Here is a 21,964-nt window from a genome sequence, read left to right as displayed (position 1 = left end):
TTGAGTGGATTAAAATACTGGGTCCAACAAGCAGCATGCTAAAGGTCACACTTGTCCAATGAATGAATGTCTGGTGTGCAGAGGATGTTGACTCTCCCTCTAGTAACTTGGCAACTGTGGACGACCCTGCAGACATCTGTAGCCTCGACCAATCAAAGCAGGATAGCTCTGTAATGACAACAGGGATGTGTGGTAATGTTCAGTACTGTATCTGCTGCTGTGGTAATACTGTATACATCATCTATTGTTGATGACAGATCAATATACTGTACTTACTGTGATAACTACTGTACACTTTTAAATAATGCCTTTTTCAACCTGTTTCATAAGAAGACATATCAACTGTCGGTAACATGAACTGTTACATGTTAAAACAATCATGGGACCCATGAAATATTTCCAAAACAAAAACAGTTTATTACGTTGTTAAGAAAAGAACGGGGGAAATATTTGTGAAAAACACTTAAATGTTAGAGGTGTCTAATGCCAAAAATGCCAAATGTCTAATACCAAAATGAAAATATTAGTTCATTTCTGTATTCCAAAGCCATGGCCTCATACACGTCATACAACGTCTGTAAAACATAGTTTCATGTTCTTAAGATGAAGAGATTGAATCAAAACATGAACTTCCAATTGTGTGTATGACTCATGATGGTAGTGGACTTTTTAATGAATCAAAGAAAAGGTTGGTTTCTGACATACTGTATTTCAGACATCATACTGTACATAGAGCTATGATCTTATTCTAACAAGGAATTAGACATTAGTACATGCATAAAATAAAAAATAAAATTTGTGATGCCAACACGATTGCCCTGTTTTTCTGCCAAACATTCAGAAGGTATTTGAGTAAAAGAGTAAGCTTGACACTGTGGGTATTGACTAAAGCATTAATTGAACAACATTTGATAGATTTCTTAGATAGAACAGTAGCAGCTGTCTTTGAATCAACACCATCACATAAGCTAACCATTTACAAGCTGATGCATCAGTCCAAAGATGAAAGTTTGAAAGATCTATACAGTATTCTACAGTATTTGCCTCTCTTTCTGTTCCTTTGGTTTCTCTGTGTTCCGGGGTCCAATTGAGACATTTGAAGACTCCGATGGATCACCACTCAATTGAGGTTGAAGACCTCATTTCGTTGTTGCTGTGACTGATTATGGAGATAGGAATGTGCTGCTGAGCTTCTCTTTCCTCATGGGCCCTTGTAGCTGGAGGACTTCTTTCCACTCATCAAATAGAGGGGTGGGGGCCTTCCTATACAGCTTGAGGGGTCGCAAAGGCCCTGGGCTCCCGTGGGCCCCCTGGGACCTGCGGCACCTGGAATGCCAGAAGCTCCTGTATCGCCAGGGGCCCCATCTTTACCATCCTTACCAACACCAGGAGCCCCAGCCACACCTGAGACAGGGATTACAACGGATGAGGGTCAGGATGGTGACATACAGTCAGCCCCACCACCATCTACAAGTTCAGCCCCACCACCATCTACAATACCACATTTGTTGTACACAGATACATTTGAATGAGATCATCTTAGAAAGAGAGACAGACAGTTATGAGGGTCATAATGGTGACACATGAGAACATGGGAGGTGTGTTACCTTGTGGGCCTGCCTCGCCTGCACTTCCTTTGATGCCCACTCCATCCTCTCCCTTGCCTCCCTTATCCCCCTTCTCGCCACCATCACCTGCAGACAAAAGGCACATTTCCAGAAACACTACAGTATACTGTGTACAATGAAATGGGCTTTTATCTCAGGACTGCAATTACAGTTTTTCTTGATTCCTTGAGCAAATCAGTTCACCAAAACAGTATCCTTAGTAATTAAAATATCATTCCATCATTAATTTCATAATGACACAGTAATTGTGTAATTATAACTATAACCCAATTGTAACTATAACCATCAATATGCATTGCAGGCTGGCCAGCTTTAATTTTAAATGACCAAACAGTAATTAAACTGTAAGAATTTCACTCAGCAGAAAAACATTGTACTATACAGTATAGTTTATGGTAGTAGTACAGAGAATATGTTTGCTTACTATAAATATAAATAAAATTAATTAAAAATATTGTCAACAGATTTAGCAGAGATGATTTTATGTAGTGTCCTGATTCAACCCTATTTTGTGAATGTTTGACTCATCGCATTTCTATCCAGAGAACACAGAGTGCAATTCTTTCAGAGCGCTGAGCAATTGTATAGTCCCAGCTATTGGCAGGCAGACAATGCTGTTTTCTCTAGGTTTAATTAAGAAACAGATTTCATCCACCATAACAGCTTTGGATGCTCTCCAACAATATGCAAGAAGGACAAGTTTAAGGCTATTGTACCAGTGAGCAGTGCTGTGCAGTGCTGTGCTCTATCAGGAGAGTTTGTCTGCACTACAAAATTAAATGGTCATTTTGAGTTCTAGTCTCTTGTCTTTGGACCTTTTTAAATGCCTTCATTCATTTCACTTTCGTTTGGTCCTGTCAAACAAATGAATTGAGAAAACATTATCTTTCACAATAACCTTGCTAGCCATTACAGTATACAATTTGAGTCCTGAAGCATACAGAGCAGCTTTGTCAGTCCTACAGTACCTTTCTTGCCAGGTGCGCCAGGTAACCCATAGTAACCAGGTGGTCCCTTCAGTCCCAGCGGGCCTCTGGATCCAGGTTCTCCTGCTTTCCCTGCTGCTCCGGGGGGACCTGCTGTGCCCGCTGGCCCTGGGGCACCAGGGGCTGCAAGAGGCGCTGGCTTCTTAAGAAGCTCTTTTTTAAACTCTTCTAAGTGTTCTAGATGGGAATTAAATACAGGTTACTTAACAACATCACGGCAGTCCACCTTGAACTGTCTTATTACCTTATGCTTAAACACACTGACCATTTGACTATTGAATGTTCTGAAAACAATATTCACTTACCTTCAACAATTGCTGAGCATAGTTCACGTAGCTTAATGTCATTCACTTTAGGACCCTATTGGATTTGGATGAAGAAGAAAAAATAAATAATATATATAACGATGCAAACTCAATGCAGTATTATTTTTTGTTACTGCTCGCATATTGGCAAAGGATATTTACAGGTAGGCCTCTAGGCCCTGGTGGTCCGCCAAGCCCTCTCTCGCCCTCCAGTCCAGTGGAGCCCATGGGGCCAGTCAAACCCTCGTGACCTGGCTGGCCTGGTCTGCCATCAGCCCCCGAGGCTCCCCTCTGTCCCTTCTCTCCAGCCTAGGAGTGAGAGGACAGCACAACAGCCATCATTAGTCTTCAGGCTAGGTTCAATCAGCCTTAGCCGTGCAAGTGTTGCAGGAACATAACAGCTGTCTGAAACGGTTACTTATTCTTTACCTCTCCTTTAATTCCGAGAACACCAGGAGGTCCCTAGAAAAACAGTATTATAGATTAGATAAACATCATTGTTAATTACAACAGCACCATTAAGGGGAAAGAATCTCATACTGCTGAGTAAATAATATATAAATATACACACTCCACTGAACAATCCCACCCGCCGCCACCCCCCATGGGGTACATTGACAATGTCTCTCAGTATCCCCCCCCCCACACTGGGGTACAATGACCTCTTTGATATAGCCTTTTTTATATACAGTATCTGTATGTTACATACTGTACATAAACTACCTCAACTGTACATAGCTCATAACTATATATACCTCTAAACCTACCTATCAATATCATTGTCATGTATTTATATCATGTTTTTATATCACTATTTGCACTTCTGGTTAGATGCTAAACTGTATTTCATTGTCTGGTACTTATACTCTGCAATGACCCAAAAATGTAATCTAATCTAACCAAATCTAATCTAATCTAATCTAAATACTGCATACTTGCATAGTAATAACATAGTCATTACATTGTAAAAACATCAAACATAACTGATAAAATAGGCTGGGTATTTAAGGAATCATAATCACTTCTAATACACAGCACCATACCTCTTTGGGGGAATACTGATGATCAAATGAATTGTTATGGTCAACACATACCTGGTCTCCCTTAACTCCAGCATCCCCAGTTGAACCTGGATTACCCTGTGTACAGAAGTAAGATTCTCATCATATAGATATTTCAAGGGCTTCAGAAATTACAGTGGTTTACAGTGGTACGTACAATTGATGTCAAAGTACATCAAGTTGTTTGAATATGTAGTCATGCATTATTACTGTATTATACTGTATGTAAAACCACAAAACAAGGATGGATGGATATGAAATAATACACATACTTCACTTCCTTTTGGGCCAACTGGGCCAATGGGACCCTAAACAAAGACAAGCAATAGGACACCAGGAATTAGACACCGTTATACAAACTGGTAACAATAATGGTGAAGCAAATCCACTAGGCTATCTGGACTCGCCTGGTCTCCTTTGTGTCCTGTGTGACCCTTGAGTCCTTTGTCACCGCTGTCACCTTTGTCTCCTTTATCACCCTGTAAATACCCCCAATACATAATTAATGAGGTCAGAATTGGAGTATAGTGCATGGCATGACTGCACTATGGCACCTAGTGTACAACCTAACTTACACAGTTTCACCTGACTTCCAGTGACTACTCAGAACATACACATTTATGACCTGATTGAATGATTAGGGAGATGCTCACCTGGATACCTGCAGGCCCCTCAGCCCCCAGTGGCCCCTGCTTTCCTGCCTCACCCTAGCGGGCATTGGGGGATACATAATACTCATAGTTATTATCACTGCAGATACTCTTTGACAAACAGTTGAGGTTTACTATGCAGTAACAGCTGTCAGATATTTGGTCATAGTAGGCTCATTATTGATTAGCTGTAGGCTAGAGTATCTGCATCAAAATCAGCATGTTACATACAGTATGATTAAATGTATATACTTGTGTGTATATGTATATGTGTATGCATCATATAAATCGTTACAAACGTACAGTTGCACCCTTGTCTCCATTTATGCCATCCTCTCCTGCTGGTCCAGTGTCCCCCTAAACAAATAATTAATATGACATTCTTATTATGCAGCACCTTCAGTAGAAACATCAGTAGATATGGATCTGCACATGGGACGACGACGACATTCCTCATTCCGTTCCATTCATTGATTCAATGAGTCAGTTGCTCTATAGACAAACTGAACAAACACACTGAACAGTTTGCCACATTGATGATTACAGAGGACAGGACAAGAAATGCAGTAGTATCAGAAACATGGGAGATATACTGTATGTCTCTCACAGTTTTTCCAGGAAGTCCAACTGGTCCTACAGCTCCATCAGCTCCGGTATCACCCTGTGCAAAAACACATCACACATACATAACACATACAGAATACACAGGAATACACAAAGAACCCAAAACATGCATACATAAACACAAACACACACAGTTATGCTGTTATTGAGCTATTGAGTAATTGATACTGTATTTCCATTTGTCACATTAGGGTTAGGCTTCCTAATATGTGGATACCTTTATGTATCCACAATATGTATTCAATACCTTTGTGTGAAATTGTGTAAATAAACTGACGACATTACCGTTGCACCAGCAGGACCAAGTGGCCCCTGCTTCCCTGGCAGCCCCTATAGAAACAATACAGGAGGTATCTTGAGCAAAGACAACATGGGAAATCTATAAACTGATAATGATATTGGATATATATAATTCAGCGTTCTGGATATACATAATTCAGCATTCTAACAGTATAACTGTTTGAGGGGTTGGGGGGATTGTGTACAGATCACACGGAGAAGCATTACAACATTTTAATCCTGTTTTTATCGTATCATACATTGTACAGTTTGTTTTCTCTGGAATAAACAATTTCATGTCAATAGTACCCATCTGTGTTGTAAGAGTCTGCTCCATTTTCTCTCGGTTTAAATCAGAGGTAGCAGATATTGTGGGCTGATTGATTTGACTGTTCATTAATCATTTATCAGAGGAAAAATGGACTTGAGTATCTCATCCTGGTTATCCTGTGTTTTAGTGTAAGATAACGGGGATAGGCTGCTTCCTTTCTGTGCTACTTGTCAATACTACTTTCCCAGCTTTGGCCTCTGCCCTGCATAACATTGCAGGTAATGGGACGTTTGTGGTTTTGATATTGGATTTTTCCCTCCTCTTGGTTGTTTGCCTGTAAATGTTTTATTAATCTTGGGCTGCAGTGTGGTTGGAATGGAAGGCAAGTGCTGTATTGATTTCCTCAGCTGTTGCTTTTGGCTTCCCTTTTAATACCAGTGAAGCTGTGTGAGGAAATCTAATCTACAATCATTGTATTTCATTGCTTTGATTGAATTTACTTTACAGTGACTCAAACAATAATTTGAGTCAAGACATAGAATCAATATTGATGAATAGATGATAGTTGATAGTGATTTTCCTTTACATCATTACAGAGTGTAAGGATGCTGCACAAAGCTTATTACATTTTAAACAACAGTGTGGCTATGACTAAATCTTGTCATCTTTCCCAGATGAAAAATACCCCAAAATGCTAGACTCACTGGAATTCCGACAATACCCCTGATACCGACACTGCCAGACACCCCAGCTTCTCCCTGTTGGAAAGATGACAGAGATGAGTGTGCAGAGCAGGCTACTTTGTGGTTATTGGACAGGTATAGTAAGACAAAAATAAGAAAATACCAAAACATTGAGCATCGACTGACCTTAGCGCCATCCACCCCGGGGAGTCCATCCATACCGTCTTTCCCTGTATCTCCCTGTAATCATCAGGACAACGTCATCATCACACTCACTTAAACCCTTGAGAAGATTTCACTTAGATACACGCATATAAGCATACTAATATACTAACATTAATACATACATACAATAATAATAACAACAAAGCAGAAGACTATTTTAATGGTTAGGGAGGTCAACAGGGAGGTCAATTCAAGTTGTATTGTAAGTTGGCTTACAGTATCTCCCTTCGCGCCTGTTGGGCCTTTCTCTCCTTGAGGACCAATAGCTCCCTGATAAAATACACATGTAATGAAACATGAAACAGTTGCTGGTGTAGAAACGACTTCAAACTACGTTTTGAGAAAAAAGTCACAGAACCACCAGAGAACACAATGACCAAGGGCCATGACAGGGCCACTCACCTCTTCGCCTTGGGGCCCTTCCAAACCCTGACGTCCACGAATGCCCTCGACACCCTGCCAGAGACAAGTGTTCACTATGGCGGTATAACATCATACTGTATTGATGCAGGCATTTAGAAAAACCAGGATGTGGATAGTCAGGCAGATTTCAACAGAATTCCCATATGGACATTGATTGGAAATGGCAGAGGGAAAATGACTGAGTGCTTACAGGAGATCCAGGTGGGCCAGTGGGTCCAGGGATGCCATTGAAACCAGGGGGACCCTAAACAGGAGCAGACAACAGACAATGAGACTTAAGTATAACATCATTACAACCTGTACCATCACCATGGAGATACAGTATGTTTCATGATTCCAGATGCATATGGATACTTATCATGTAGAAATGCTTTAACACTTACCTTATCTCCCTTCTCTCCAATGGTACCAGGGAATCCAATAGGCCCTCTTTGTCCCTGGAATACATACATTGTTAATGAAACTCATTTTTGAGAATGATTTGTCATGGGTAGAATGATGCAAAGCCATAATCTGTCATAAATGGTTGCATGACCAAATCAAGAGGCTTTAGAATCATTATGATCAGGCAGTGACTAACAGGTCTTAATGGGTGCAGGTCATTTTCTGAGCAAGTTGAAATCTTACATCATCTCCCATCCGCCCTGGAAGGCCCGCTACACCTGCAGTTCCTGACTCTCCCTTTGGGTGAAAAGAAATAAAAGCAAACATAATCATATTTATTCATATGCTGAAATAATTATCCTTCAAGGAGCCCTGAATTAGTGGTTGACATAGAAGAGGGTAATTTGTATTCAGATGTGAGCATACGAAACATCATTGACATTTATCAGCTGTCTATTTATGTTGCTATTACCTTCACTCCTAATTCCCCAGCCGCTCCAGAGTTGCCTGTTAAACCTTTGTGTCCCTGCAAAAAAGCGAACCAATTAAGACTGAGATGACTACTGTAGAGTGAAAGCTCTTGTGATGGTCAAGTGTCCTGTTGCCAAAGCCAGGTGTGCAGACAGAGCCCCTTGTTAAGAATCATCACCTTCATCCCTGGCAGTCCTGGACCCCCCTGTGGTCCAGCTGGGCAGACAGCAAGACACTGAGGATAAACACAGACAGACGTGCGCTCATCAGTCTACACCCTCACTGCATCCCCCTGGTATCACTTCTCATTGCCACTGAAGAGCTGAGGTGACTGATCTTCCCCATGCGTTCTCACCACCTTCCACTTAAAGATTGTAAAAAAGAAAAGAAGAAGAAAAACTCACAGTTTCCCCACTCCCCTCTGAGTTGGCAGCCCCCGGAGGTCCCTAAAACACAGCAGTAACTAGCTGGGCATTCAACATCCAGATCCACAGTAGTAATAAAGAAGACCACTGTACATGGGGTTAACATTCTGCATCTGTTTTACACAGATGCAATACCACCCAATGCACTTAAGGGGTCAGGAGGACGGAGACAAAGATAAAACACACAAGGATGAAACACACAAGGACCACATCTGCACCCTCAACAGACAACGCAGGTGAAGAGCAAACTGGAAAAAGAGATCAGAGGTTAACAGACATTATGGAAGTGTTAATTGTCACACGGGAGAGATGAGATTCAGTACTTACTGCAGGTCCTGGTGCTCCTGGTAGTCCTGGTGTGCCAGCAGAACCAGGGAGCCCAGGGCTTCCTTGAGCTCCATCTGCACCCTGCAACGATAGACATTTTGTGACATTAGAATTATGGTTCTATCTCCATTTTTGTCAAAATTCTATTTTTTACATAATCTGATCCATTAGGTGTTTATTAATGCCTGTGTGGTGTTATTTTTAAAATGTTGACATTTTTGAGTTAGTAATTCCTAAAATACAAAGGTTCCATCTCACAAAACATAATGGAATGTAAAAACTTTGACGCTCAATATCTCTGAACTACCCTAAACGGAGATAGAACCTTATAATTCTAAGCTCACGATTTACTGTATTGATATAAAATACAGGGCAGTTTGACATAACAGTTATGTTTGGTACAGTAAGTGGCCCATACAGTACTGCATCAAAAAGATCAGTTTGATCAGTCAAGCATTGACATTTACATTTTTGGCATTAAGCAGACGCCTTTATCCAAAGCGACTTACAACAAATACATTTGTCTAAGTAAGTGAATCATAATCTATGCTATGACCAGGGGCCATTGCCAGTTACAATGCTAGAAGAAGGACGATTTACTTCCTTCCATAGTTGTATGTGTACTGTATAATAAATCACATTTTTGTGTATGATTTTCTTCTTGTTTGGACACTAACCTCAGGCCCCATGTTGCCCTCGTCTCCTGAGGTTCCTGGTTTCCCTGCTGGTCCCTGGAAGGGAATAAATAAACAGGAATAAACACAATTGTGCATTATTCTGTAGCCCATCAGTGGGGCTATATTCACTCTACCAAGTGTTAATGCTCCACAGTACATGGGGAGAAGATGCTGAGTCTGTAGTACATACTGGAGGTCCTACTGCCTCAGGTCCCTGTAAAGTGAAAGCAAAACACAATCAAAACAAGAACTTCACACTTGCTTCTAACTGAATTAACAACCTATAGAGGGGTAGCATAAGTGACAAATAGTTAGAATATACTGTATTTATAGTAACATTAAATATAGTTGTATGAAAGATTCTATGGGCATAAATGCCAGTTAAACTAATGTGACGGCAGCTGGTGCAAAGGAGATCAAGTCGGCAACCAATCAAAATGTTAGGACTTTTGTTCAGAAAAAACGTAATTAATTTCAACGTTGTTGAAAGTCAATGACACACTCACTAGTCAAGCCAAAATATTGTAATGTAATGGATTCAGTGAGTAATCCCCACTACTCTACACTAACTAGGTAGTTGTGGGGATTACTCATTACTCTGAGTATGAGTGTCATTGATTTTCAACAACGTTGACATTTATTATATTAAATATTAATATATATTATATTTTTCAGAATAAAAAACTGAACATTTGGTCCGCTGCCGAATTGGTCCCCCTTTCACCAGCTGCCGTCACAAATGCTTTGTGAAGTGTGAGAAAGATGAAGATCCTTACGGGAGCCCCTGGAACACCAGGAAAGCCTGGGAGCCCCTATGATCAGAGAAAAAAAGGGAATTCAGTCACCAATGACCATGATATTAATCAATCAGATATACTGTAGATGTGTCCAGTAGGATATAAGTACTCACTCTCTCACCCACAGGTCCTCTTGGCCCCATTGGACCAGAAGATCCCTGCATTCAAAAGAGTATCAATAATTAATAATTAATTAATTAAGATTAATACTGCATACTGTGCGGTAATGTCTCTGCTTCTCTATCTATCTCTCGCCTTCTGTGTGTCTCTCTCTCTCTCTCTCTCTCTCTCTCTCTCTCTCTCTCTCTCTCTCTCTCTCTCTCTTTCACAGATGTGCGCACACACACACACACACATACACACATACACATATACACATATACACACAGTGAGTTACATAGAGCATTTCACTGTGTGTGCAGATAACAACACTGGGTTTCGTTTTTGACAGGGTGTGTGGGTGGTAATAGTCCTTACACCAGATCCTGGAAGGCCAGGCAGGCCTCTCTGTCCAGGAAGACCGATCTCCCCTTGATCCCCTTTGCCGCCCTGAGTAACAGACACAACAAGTCACATAAACAGCTTTATCACCCTCCGGCATCGCCCGCCGCTGTTGCTAAGATACCCCCTGGCAGTGCCAGACAGTCAACGTTTAATCAATTAAAGATGTGCCACTCTCATCTGGATAGAGATAAGGAGCCACCAGGTTTTAGGCAACACTGATCTATTGTGCAGAGTAAACACACTAGGTGTATTGAGAAGGGATGATTGAGCTAGTATGGCAACATCAATGAAATACTTTGCAGCAAAAACACATTAATTATCTTATACTTACAGATTTCCCTGAACTGCCTGGTGTACCTGGGAGGCCCTAGATGAAAGTGCAGAACAAGATTTAATTTCTACAAGTTTATTACAAGTTAGTTGCCTCAGACTTAGGGATCTATGGAAACTATGTAGTTGTGCAGGGGAGACTTACATCCCTTCCATCTCTGCCGTCCTCTCCATGGGGCCCCCTGGGTCCCTCAGGGCCCTGGCTACCAGGAGGGCCTGGGACAGGTTTAGGGTCGGGCTGGGGGGAGACACAGCACAGTCAATCAGCACACGAGGGAGAGTGAATGCCACTCTGAAGGGAGTGGAGAAGCATTCTTACTCCAGCCCAGTTCATTTGATACAGTCTAATACTAATAGATGAATGTTAGATTAGCTGACTCATTTAACTTTCTAGCTGAGGTGTAGTCCCTTTGATTGAATCATTTTGGTTCCATACTAACCTTAGTGATATATAGAAGTGTACGTTAAGGTAAGATATATATAATAAGATATAATTCATTGTAATAATCTATAACATTGTCACAGAACCACTGCTCTTTGCTCTTCACACAATGTACTTTAAATATTCTAGAATATTATTCTACCATAACTCAAACAACAGCCTCTCCAGGTAAAAATACCTGTCTGTGATACACACAAAACCCTATAGTGTTTCGAATCACTCAGATTGTGTTTTGGATGAAGGCCAAGACAGGTTGTCCAGACTTTTATTGTCGAAACACCACATTTGATTTGTCAGGGGGATGTTCCCTCTGAGGAAATAGATCTCTGCAGTTTTGTGTTCAGGGCCAGCCTGTAAACAAACTTACCACCACATTGCTTAGGTCACCAACAGTTTACAAATTGCTATTGGCATTACAGCAGCCAGTTGTGGAACAAAGCAATGAGATCATTAGGCAACAAAGCATTGAAAAGAGTATTTGCTAAAAACACAAAGAAAAAGAAGGGAGTAGAAAAGATAAATACCTCAGCATTGGCATACATCTGAAGAAGCAAGAGAAATAAGATATATGTAGAGTTAGTGAAATAGTCACACCACCGTCACCCAAAGTGTCAGAAGAAGTGCACCTGCGCAAAACAATAGCTGTGAGCATCCCATGCTTCATATATAGAGCCCCACAGTATACAGGCCTCACGGACCATTTCAGTGTTGGAGGACTGAAACGGTACAGCTGTAACCAGAAAACATAGCCTCAAAGCTAACAAAGCAAACCAGACCTCGACCAGACACAGAAATAGAACATTCTAAAATGGATAAACATGCTGTAATGTATTTGTATCATAACAAAAGTACTAACATACAAATATGACCATTCAGAATTTTGGGGACCCATATCCTGTACACAATTCTAGAAGGAGGTAGACAATGAATACTTGAAAATGGGGACTTCCAATGTGTCTTCTTTCAACTCAGACTGCAAACTGGCAAGCTGGTCCAATGTTAGGGTAACTGCTTATTTGACATAATATGTCAAATATTATTTGTTTCATGGAGCAACATCCGATTTCCTTAGGATTCCAGAGGGGCAAACGCACAAAGACTAGTTAATGAAAGCTATTTGGCTGGCCTATCTCCCCAAACCAATAAGATTGTCCCAACAAAGCAGGTTGCGATCAGGCCTTTGTTACCTCTGTGGCTGGCAACTCGTTGCAGCTCTCTCTCTGGGCTCTCTTGGGGTCGCAGTGAATCAGCATCCACTGTAGTTCAAACTGAAAACAGACATACATTTTACCATTAATTTACCATATAAGAACCTTTATGCTATTTTCATGTGAGAGAGAAACCTGTACTTGCTTTGCCCATGATGCAGGCCATTTGACTATGCCCTCTACGGGTTGAACGAGCTAAAGCTCTATTTTTCACAAGGGAGCTTTTTGCAGTGGAATACATTTTTTCTTTTACGGTGGAACCCTGCTGATCAGCAGCTCTGCTGTGTCAGCAGCACTTCAACATTTGAGCACTGCAGCACACCTATAAACCCGAGGCCTGTATGGAAAAGCAGAGCCTCACTGATAGGGCTAAACACCACTATCGGTGGACAAGCTTAAACCCAACACATCTCCATTCCCACTCACAATTACAGAAGAACCTGCGTCCGCATCTAGTCTTCCGATGAGGGTGTCCCCCTCTGTGTTGACAGGGCCTTTGCCTTTGATGGGCTTCTGGTCCACCGCCTGGCAGTCCACGTACAGGGTGACCTGACTGCTCTCCACGCCGATCATCACCTTGTGCCACTTAGTGTTGAAGAGCACAGAGAGGCCAGGGAAGGTGACGGTCTGCAGGTTGCCATCACTGCCCATCAGGAAGTATTCCAGGGCCTGCTGTTCACCGTTGAGCCTCAGCCCTGCTTGTTTTCGGCCGTCCTCATCCACCACCTGCCACACGTTCCACACCTTGCCTACCGTGCTCTTGATCATACGGAACGTGGCCATGAGGGAGTACTCCTCTGGGAAGCCCCGAGGAAAGTTTAGCCTGGATGGGTGATGGATGAACAAAGAGAGGATCAAAATATATATCTTTGCTCAAACTTACAGTATATAGTGTACTATGTCAAGCACGATCATCATTCAGACACAGAATTGTTGATTTGTGACAGCAGCTGGTGAAAGCGGGAACAAGTCGGCAACCAATCAAAATGTTTTTTATTCTGAATTTTAAAAATAAATGTCAACGTTGTTGAAAATCAATGACACACTCGCTAGTCAAGCCAAAACATTTAAATGCAATGGATTCGGTGAGTAATCAAATGATATGGTCGGTTGCCGACTTGTTCCTGCTTTCACCAGCTGCTGTCACATTTCATAAGCATACTGTTGAGTAAGGGCCAGCGAAAACAGCATCAATGGCCATGGATGTTTTTACTACTGTGTCATCAATCCTTCATTCAAGACTTCACAATACGGGTTTAATGTTTGAAATGTGTTTCTCAATTACCCTCATCTTTGTGATTAATCAAAAAGGAAGAACTGAAGCTGATTTTCCATTACCCACATAGTTCACACAGCACACCTTGGGTGGTTGACTAGTTGGACCTCTGATGCTTGGTAATGTTAAAGAAAATGCATGATCACAAAGGAGACATAAGCTGCAGGCCACAATCACAAAGCATCAGTGCACTTCCCGTTTTCCACACCCATGATAACATCATAAATGACACATGAATCAAAACCAACACTTTAATGTTCAAAGCCTCTATCGCTGTGTCTCTCAAGTACGCATTCATGCATACGCAACAGTTATAATTACCTCAAAGAAACAATGGCGCCTTTTATTTGCCATTATGTTATAAATCAGAAGCTGCACGTGCAGACCCCAGTGCTCAGATCAACACATTCATTAAACCGTCCCATCAAGCACAGGATTCTCCCCAGCCTACCATTCCCTGTGTTTTTAACAAGCTTGGGTCTCCATAGGTGGTGCGTTTATGGATGCAGCCGGCTTTTTGCATTCTTGTAAATGCATCAAGGCAAGGCAATAAAAAAGGAGTTTCCTGTAACCCAATAAAGCAAATGAAGACCACTCTCCAGAGTTCTGCATTACCTGGGGAAATGTTCTCCCTCAGTCAAGTATGTTGTACTGTAGTAGGCTATGTCCTGCAGTATAGACAGGTATTGCAGTTAAAGGGTTTCGTAAAAAAAAAAAAACAGACTTCAAAGCATAGTCTGGCCACTGGACTCCAAGGCAAACATGTATTAGTGTTTGGTATTATGGCCTGAAGTGGCTGCATGGCACAGGGTCTTAAAAGGGTTACATAACAGTATGTGAGAACACAGGTCCACTGGAAGAGATCAGCCAGACCAGACCAGACTAGACTGACAGAGACACACAAGAAGAACAGAAGAGAATACCTTGGTTAGGTAAACAGCAGATGCAATTTAACAGCTGCAGAAAGCTTTTTAAGGCACCCAAATTGACTTAACACCACATTTTCTCAAAACATAATGGGCAATACAAGCAAAAAATGATAAGCAGGAAATGGTTCTATTTTGATAGTGCAACGATTAGGAAAAACGACCCTTTATTCACAGCACTGTGTGACTTAATAGATCGGAACAGAGCAGTAATGGCTCTATTCACAGGGACCTATTGAAGCTGTCAGCACCTGTCTCTTCTGATTCCCAACTCTTTTATGAGTCCAGACAAAAAAAGAAGAAAGAATTAAACTACAACCAAGAATGCGTGATGAATTATGTCCATTCATGTTTCCGGGCAATATAAAATGGCTACAAGGGGGGTCTGCATGCTCCCCCACCCCATCCGCACTTCCACCCCCACACTTCTCGTCTCCAAGAGATGCCAAATGGGTTCAGGCATGTTTTCCTCTGCCAATTATAAGCTGTTCACAGTGCAATAACACCTGTCTGGGACCTGTAATAATATAACACCTGTATTGGCAAAGACAGCTCAAGCATTTGTAAGTTACACATTTCTGTTTTGCAATCGTTACTGTATTTACCTGGTTGGAATTTGGAAATTGATGTCTCTATCGAGCCGGTATGCCACCTGGAGGGGAGTGGACCCCTCCACCTTCCTCACCCCTTTCAGCTGGACAACATCCAGCTGGAACTGGGTGATAAGATCAAAACCTTCCGAACAGAACAGAAACAGATTATTATTTGACAGCTCTTGCATCACACTCATGAATAATATGTTGATAGAAGTGCATCTTTATTTCAGAAAAATTAAGGGGAAATGTAGGGTTCTGAGAGGTCTTATTCATACAGTATATTATACATACAATCTTATTCTGTGTGTGACATACAGCTTCCAAATGTATGAGTTACATAGGATTCTAATTAGTTTTCCTCTGACACATGCTTTTTTATCCTTACTATGTAGAATAGAACACGTGCAAGTGCTTTGAAGGTGGTGAATTTGTATCAAACAGAACCAATTAAGATCTTGCTGAGCTAGAATTGTTCCCACTAAAATCCACCATGCTGAAGTGAAACATTTTATTTGGCTCTTTTCTCAAGGCTTGCAGCGTACCCTATGCACCTAATCAAGGGAACTCGCTTAGTTGTGATATTCAGTATTTGCTTTCCAAAGGATTTTGTAAACCAAGGTTGTTGTTGTTTTATTCTGCTTTTTTAGGCAGTTTTTTTTAGGCTGTTTTAATATGCTCTTCATGCTCCTTCTCCTTTTTGTTTCGTTTTACCTGGTAGGTCATCTTGTTCATTTCTCACAGTTGGGCAAACAGTATCGCCATCCAATCTGTTGAGATCCTCTAATGGAAAAATAGAAACAATTTTGTTAGGATTATTTCTTTATGGGACCAACTAGACACCAAATCATAATTCACAATCACCATTGAATTGGATGTCAACCATAGGCAAGAAAACAAGGCATGGATGCCAATCTATGTTAATCTTACAGTGCCTAGTGAATGCATTTTTTATGCAAGTTATTCTTAAAGCTGCAGCTCACATACATTATTTCACAACTGACTGATCTCAACACTGTGTTTATGATGTTGAAATAATGGACACATCTTTTCATGTGCATTAAACACATGCAGGATGAAAAGATAATGTGAATGAATGTGGGGCTGTTGTTGCATGATTGTGGAGAGAGGAATTCAAGGCCATGTTTCTCTTGTCTGTAGAAAGATTTTAAGAAGGTCAGGATGACAGGTAAGCCTCTTTCCTGTTTATTAATCTGCCTGCATGTGATTCATGGAGATAGAAGTCTCAACAAAAGCAACAGACAATCCTTCACACTGTTGGGTTTTCATTCTCATCTGGGTTATTGAGTAAGCTATATATAATAGTCATATGTCTTTCGTCTTGGTTCATTTATATATCTGACAGGGATTCTTACAGAAATAGATGAGATATATTGAAAAAGACACCTTCCCTCCTAAAGAAGAAAAAGGGAGAATCTTAAACATTTAAGACAATGAGAACTTGGGGAACATTAGCCTTTGATGTCTTCAGAATGTGAGCGTATTGAAGTGTTTTAGTCAAAGAAGAGGAAGGACAGCTGTAACGGTAAGGCCCTGAGGCCAAATTAATTGGAAAAAGAGGGTGCTGCTCTGGTGATGTGGTCGATGGTTCCCCCCAGTTTGTTATGAGGACCAAAATGCAATGCGGTGGAAACAATGAAATGAGGATCTGGAAGTCATGAAATAATGGCCGGAGGGGCTCCAGAGTCAATAACCTGAGTCAGCTCGTTTAGAGAAAGGAGTGTGAAGACAACACATCTGGAAGCCTTTCTCAGGTCCCTCATAACTGCTGAGAAATGAGATACAGTAGGGAGATGGTATTTATACCCGATGTTTACTACCCATAAACACTTATCTGACTGTGCATGCGGGCTTTAAGTTGTTAAACACTCCCTCCCACAGCCATAGTTTCTAAAAGCCAGTCATTAGTGCAAATGAGCAGGAGATGAACCGCAAATTGGAGCACTGTCACGTGTAAGTGCCACTATGATGATTCGTGTATAACCAAATCTTTTTATGAGGAAAATACTCAGACCACACATTCTGTGCATGTTCTATAACATGAAACTGTGCTTTCAGTTGGCATTCACTGCATATTAAAGAATAACCATTGTTTGCTTACCACTGTATTCACACCTAAGTAATTGCTTTCATAGTGAACATCATCCCATTCTGTCCATACTGTAGATTTATTATTGTATCCTCTAACTGCTCCGGACAGAGGCTTATCATGATTATTAGAGCAGAGATTATCTGATTTAATCCAACAGAATGCAGTACAGTGTGTTGGCTATTTTTGTCCTACAGTGTATACAGAAAATGTAGATATATATGAAATTATGAAATGATATTGTAAAAAGTATCATCATGTGTGTTTTGAGACCTCAGCATGTATTCAGCAAACAAATACCCCACTGAGGCAGTTTACATAAAGTATTATGTACACTGTGAGTTTGTGATTACATTTTACATTACATTTCAACCATTTCAACTCACTATCCACTAGGCCACAACTACCCCTAGCTGCTGGGAAACTTACGGCCGTGGGCTGGAGCGAGGAGAAACGAGAGGAGGGCCATGAAGACAGAGGAGTACAGCGACATCGCTTGATGACATGGCTGCTTCCTGTAGAGAAGGATAAAGCTGGTCAGTCAATCTGCTTCTAACAACATCTCTACCATGTCTTCTGCCTGAATTATAAAGCTGTAAAGCGGGTGATCAAAAGACACATTAAAGGATATTACAAAACACCAAGATACATACTTGACATGACAGCAGGGACATTACTTGATCATAGTATGAACGATCAGTTTGATAAATGAACATTGGATGACAACACATACACATACATGTGGATGTTATTGTTAAGGGCAAGAAAGAAAGCTACCCATAAATCTCTCAAATCATACATTTCCCAATCGACAAGTAACACATACATTGTTTAGCATTTAAAGACATGAACCAACATCCAATATTTTATCCAGGCTATAGACATTAATTATGTCTGCTGTCTGGGCATAAGATAGAGAGGGTGAAATAAACACCCATTATTTCAATGAATTGCCTCACTAAATTAAATGTTGTAATTACCACTGTGCAGTAAAGAAGTGGAAGACAGGTTTTTGTGGAAGACAGCTCCCTCTGTCCTCTCAGCACTGTTTCTAATTGTGAAGAGGCCTGCCCTGAAAGCAGCCCATGGACACAGTTGATGTAGTCTCAATAGCCATGAGTCTGGTAAGACTACTATTGTTATGCATATGCATACATCCTATTGTGTTCTACAGTTTATACTTCGACCACACTTCAGTAAGCACTCCCTCACTTTGCCTACCCTGCCGTTGTGTCTCTGAGTTCTAAGAAACCTGCAACTCCTCATCAGCACAATCAAAAGGGCGACAGCTGGGGAGATTTGGAGTGAGGGCAAAGGCATTGTACTGTATGAGGAGGCATTTTTTTGAGGGACATGATTGGTGGCTTGTTAAAGGGATGGTGGCTGTCAGAATAATGACAAATGGCTTACTCAGCAAGATCCCTGCAGAGGAAGCAATGGCGGCTAACATATGCCCTTCACGATGGAGGACTTTGCCCAAAGCACTAAAGGCAGGCTGTCTATCTTCCATGCCCATCTATCTAGGGGCCTGTCTGCCAAGTGAAGCCATGACCGACAGTAATGTGGGAAGGGATTTTTATTGCCAGGAACCCTAAAGCTCTGTACAGTCCATCAACCAACACAGTACCATCAGACTACCTGAACCAGGTGTGTTTGGTTTGCTTACTGTGCAATTATCTTGCACTGCCAAGCACTTCCACATGTGACCACTAGAGGTGCACTGCTAGGAGAGAGAGAGAGAGAGAGAGAGAGAGAGAGAGAGAGAGAGAGAGAGAGAGAGAGAGAGAGAGAGAGAGAGAGAGAGAGAGAGAGAGAGAGAGAGAGAGAGAGAGAGAGAGAGAGAGACAGACAGAGAGATAGATAGATAGAGAGCAGTGATGTCCTTGTACTTTCTTTGGCACTAAAAGCTTTGGGGTATTTCTATCTGCATTTGTCGTTCCAGTCTGAAGTGGGTCTTTGGAAGGCAAAGCTTAGTGCTTCTTGAAGCTTTGTGTACACTAGACACAACCTCTAGGGATGGACTGCCATTGCAAGCAATGGCTTCACAAACACTTTGACATTGAGGGTCTGGGGAAGCTTGGCAGCTGTCTTAACGTGGGTTTTTGAGTAACATAAATGTCTATAGAAAGGTCTATAATTTGTGCATTCATCACGATTCTCACTCTATAGGTCTTTATCAGATGATGAGAACTATAACAGCTACGCAATGACCCAAGTTCAATGTTTTCGATGCATTCTTAATGGAGGCGTCAAAAGTAATATGCTCTATCCCAGGTGGAGTCCCTAGTGCCATGGTGTGTAAAAGAGGTCAAGGGCATTACTGACAAGAACATAATCATCTCTGATACAGAACTCAACAACAATCAAAACTCACAACAACAATCAAAATATTGTCTCTCATCATTTATCAAGAGCAATTATGTCCTCACTTGGTCCGTCAAGCAGCATGTGATCACCACAGTTCAGAGCTTGTTTCTAGTACAGGCTGTGCCTCCAGTGTCACCCATATGGTGACGTCCCCTCAGTGCACTAGAGCACGGAGTACGAGCCAGCCCTCCTGGCATGACTTCTGTGCACTCATTTGTCTTAATTACACAAACTGGATCCATGCTCGACACTCAGTGCTCAGCACTACGAATTATACCTATCACTCACTTTAATTAGTAAGTTAATAATTTGAACTATTACCAATACAAAGTTTAGATTAAATTAGATTAGATTAGATTCAACTGTATTTGAGTTTTACTTGAGTACAGGTACTAAGACAACGAAACATAGTTTGGCATCTAACCAGAATGCAAATAGTGGCATAGTGCAAAAGCCATGATTAGACAGTGCATGGTTTGTTAGTATATGGTATTACAAGTAAATTAGATGAATATCAATATATGTACAGTTAAGATATATGTACAGTATGATATGTACAGAACAAGGGCGAAGGATATCAATATCATATGTTATTAGGGTGTTATTATGATATTAGGGCTATAAAGGTACACACACACAAACACACACACACACACACACATGCACACACACATACCACCCAGATACACACACATACCACCAAGCAGAGGTTGTGTGACAGGGGCTATTTCAGAGGCCAGACACAGAGCCGTAATAAGTGCACAATTAAACATCCCACTGAAAGTGAAAGGAGCGGAAGACAGTTTAACAGCTTCACAGATTTCACATTTTTTTCTTTTTTGAATGCCCACCAATAGAGATTCATAGTCTGCATGTGTGCGTGTGTGTAGACCAGATTATGACGAGGTGTTGGTCTCTGGCCAGTTCCTATAATCCACGCAGAGCTAAATATTATACTATGCCATCGCCCACAATACTACTGATTCATTTGAAGCTCTCCTAGGCCTAGATAGAAACAGTTCCTCTCTCTAATATGCTATTGTGATATCTAGGGGGATCCAATGTAGAGTGATTCTGATTAATCTGGCACTAGGCTCACTGAGTGTTGACTTGACTATTTTCAGACTAAATAGGGAAGAAGTAGGATATTCATCTGCAGAGAATTTCTTGGGAAAACAAAAACTCACAACTCTTGACTACTAACAATAATGATGTAATAATTATATGTTACATAAAGATAATAACTTGAGCCTGATAATAACTTGAGCCTGACCTCAAGATATCAACCAACGAGCTCTAAGACAATTGAGCCATAACAATCCATCCAGAAATACAGAAATACATACTGTACATACTTACTCAAACATACATACATAGTTCCAAAATACTTGCATTCTAATCATACCTTGTCATGATAGAACTGTGGAACGCCATGTTTACTTCCTCCCTGAACAGGGGCAAGGCAGGCTTGAAGATAAAGAAAGTAGTGATGGGATGAGGTGGTGAGATGAAGGAGCAGAAGGAGCCACAGACATAAAATGTTCCCCTGAAGTCAGTCCTAAATGCACATGGTGGGGACTGACTGAGAGAACCTGGGCAGGGGATGCTCAACCCTTTTCAAGTTTGTTCATTGGTTTCCCATTGGCTAGAAGTCCTTCAGGAGGTGGTGACTGAGTTTTATTACCGTTACTTAAAAGACATGGATGCCTCTGGGCCTTCTGTGCACCTTTTCTCTTTTTTTTTTTTTTTTTTTTACAGTGCCTCCTAATGACATGTGTTGCCTGTATGTAATTCTGCTAATAATTATCCTCAGGATGGGGTTGTAGAGGCCCTGCGAGGCAGAGGGATGAAATGTGGATTTCATAATCATTATTATTAATCACTGTACTAAATGCATAGTAGGATTGAGTTGAAGACTTACGGTCTTTAGGTTCAGCGATGTCCGACTGGCTTGTTTGGCTAGTCTTATGGAACAGTCGGATTGACAAACCA

At 41.2% G+C, this 21,964-nt stretch overlaps 1 protein-coding gene across 1 annotated transcript; it reads right to left on the bottom strand.

Moving 5' to 3' along the window:
• Window positions 1-1,201: 1,201 nt before the first annotated feature.
• Window positions 1,202-18,095, bottom strand: col9a1c (collagen, type IX, alpha 1c; the record flags this gene model as incomplete). The annotated part of the gene is made up of 37 exons (XM_080531766.1): window positions 18,035-18,095; window positions 16,210-16,278; window positions 15,508-15,637; window positions 13,127-13,523; window positions 12,680-12,760; window positions 12,017-12,034; window positions 11,196-11,288; window positions 11,052-11,087; window positions 10,694-10,765; window positions 10,330-10,374; window positions 10,196-10,231; window positions 9,610-9,633; window positions 9,420-9,473; window positions 8,743-8,823; window positions 8,395-8,436; window positions 8,169-8,225; window positions 7,992-8,045; window positions 7,763-7,816; window positions 7,519-7,572; window positions 7,326-7,379; window positions 7,115-7,168; window positions 6,929-6,982; window positions 6,674-6,727; window positions 6,509-6,562; window positions 5,540-5,584; window positions 5,238-5,291; window positions 4,934-4,987; window positions 4,634-4,687; window positions 4,388-4,459; window positions 4,253-4,288; window positions 4,014-4,058; window positions 3,349-3,381; window positions 3,082-3,228; window positions 2,920-2,974; window positions 2,597-2,791; window positions 1,608-1,694; window positions 1,202-1,404 (listed from the first exon to the last, which is right to left on the bottom strand). The coding sequence occupies exons 1-37, from the start codon at window positions 18,072-18,074 to the stop codon at window positions 1,202-1,204; spliced, it is 2,787 nt and encodes a 928-aa protein (XP_080387892.1). The 5' UTR covers window positions 18,075-18,095.
• Between the last annotated feature and the right edge of the window lie 3,869 nt (window positions 18,096-21,964).

Source organism: Nansenia antarctica (assembly GCF_963989245.1).
Source record: "Nansenia antarctica genome assembly, chromosome: 5".
Classification (NCBI taxonomy): domain Eukaryota; kingdom Metazoa; phylum Chordata; class Actinopteri; order Argentiniformes; family Microstomatidae; genus Nansenia; species Nansenia antarctica.
This window is presented reverse-complemented; position numbering and strand designations above follow the sequence as displayed.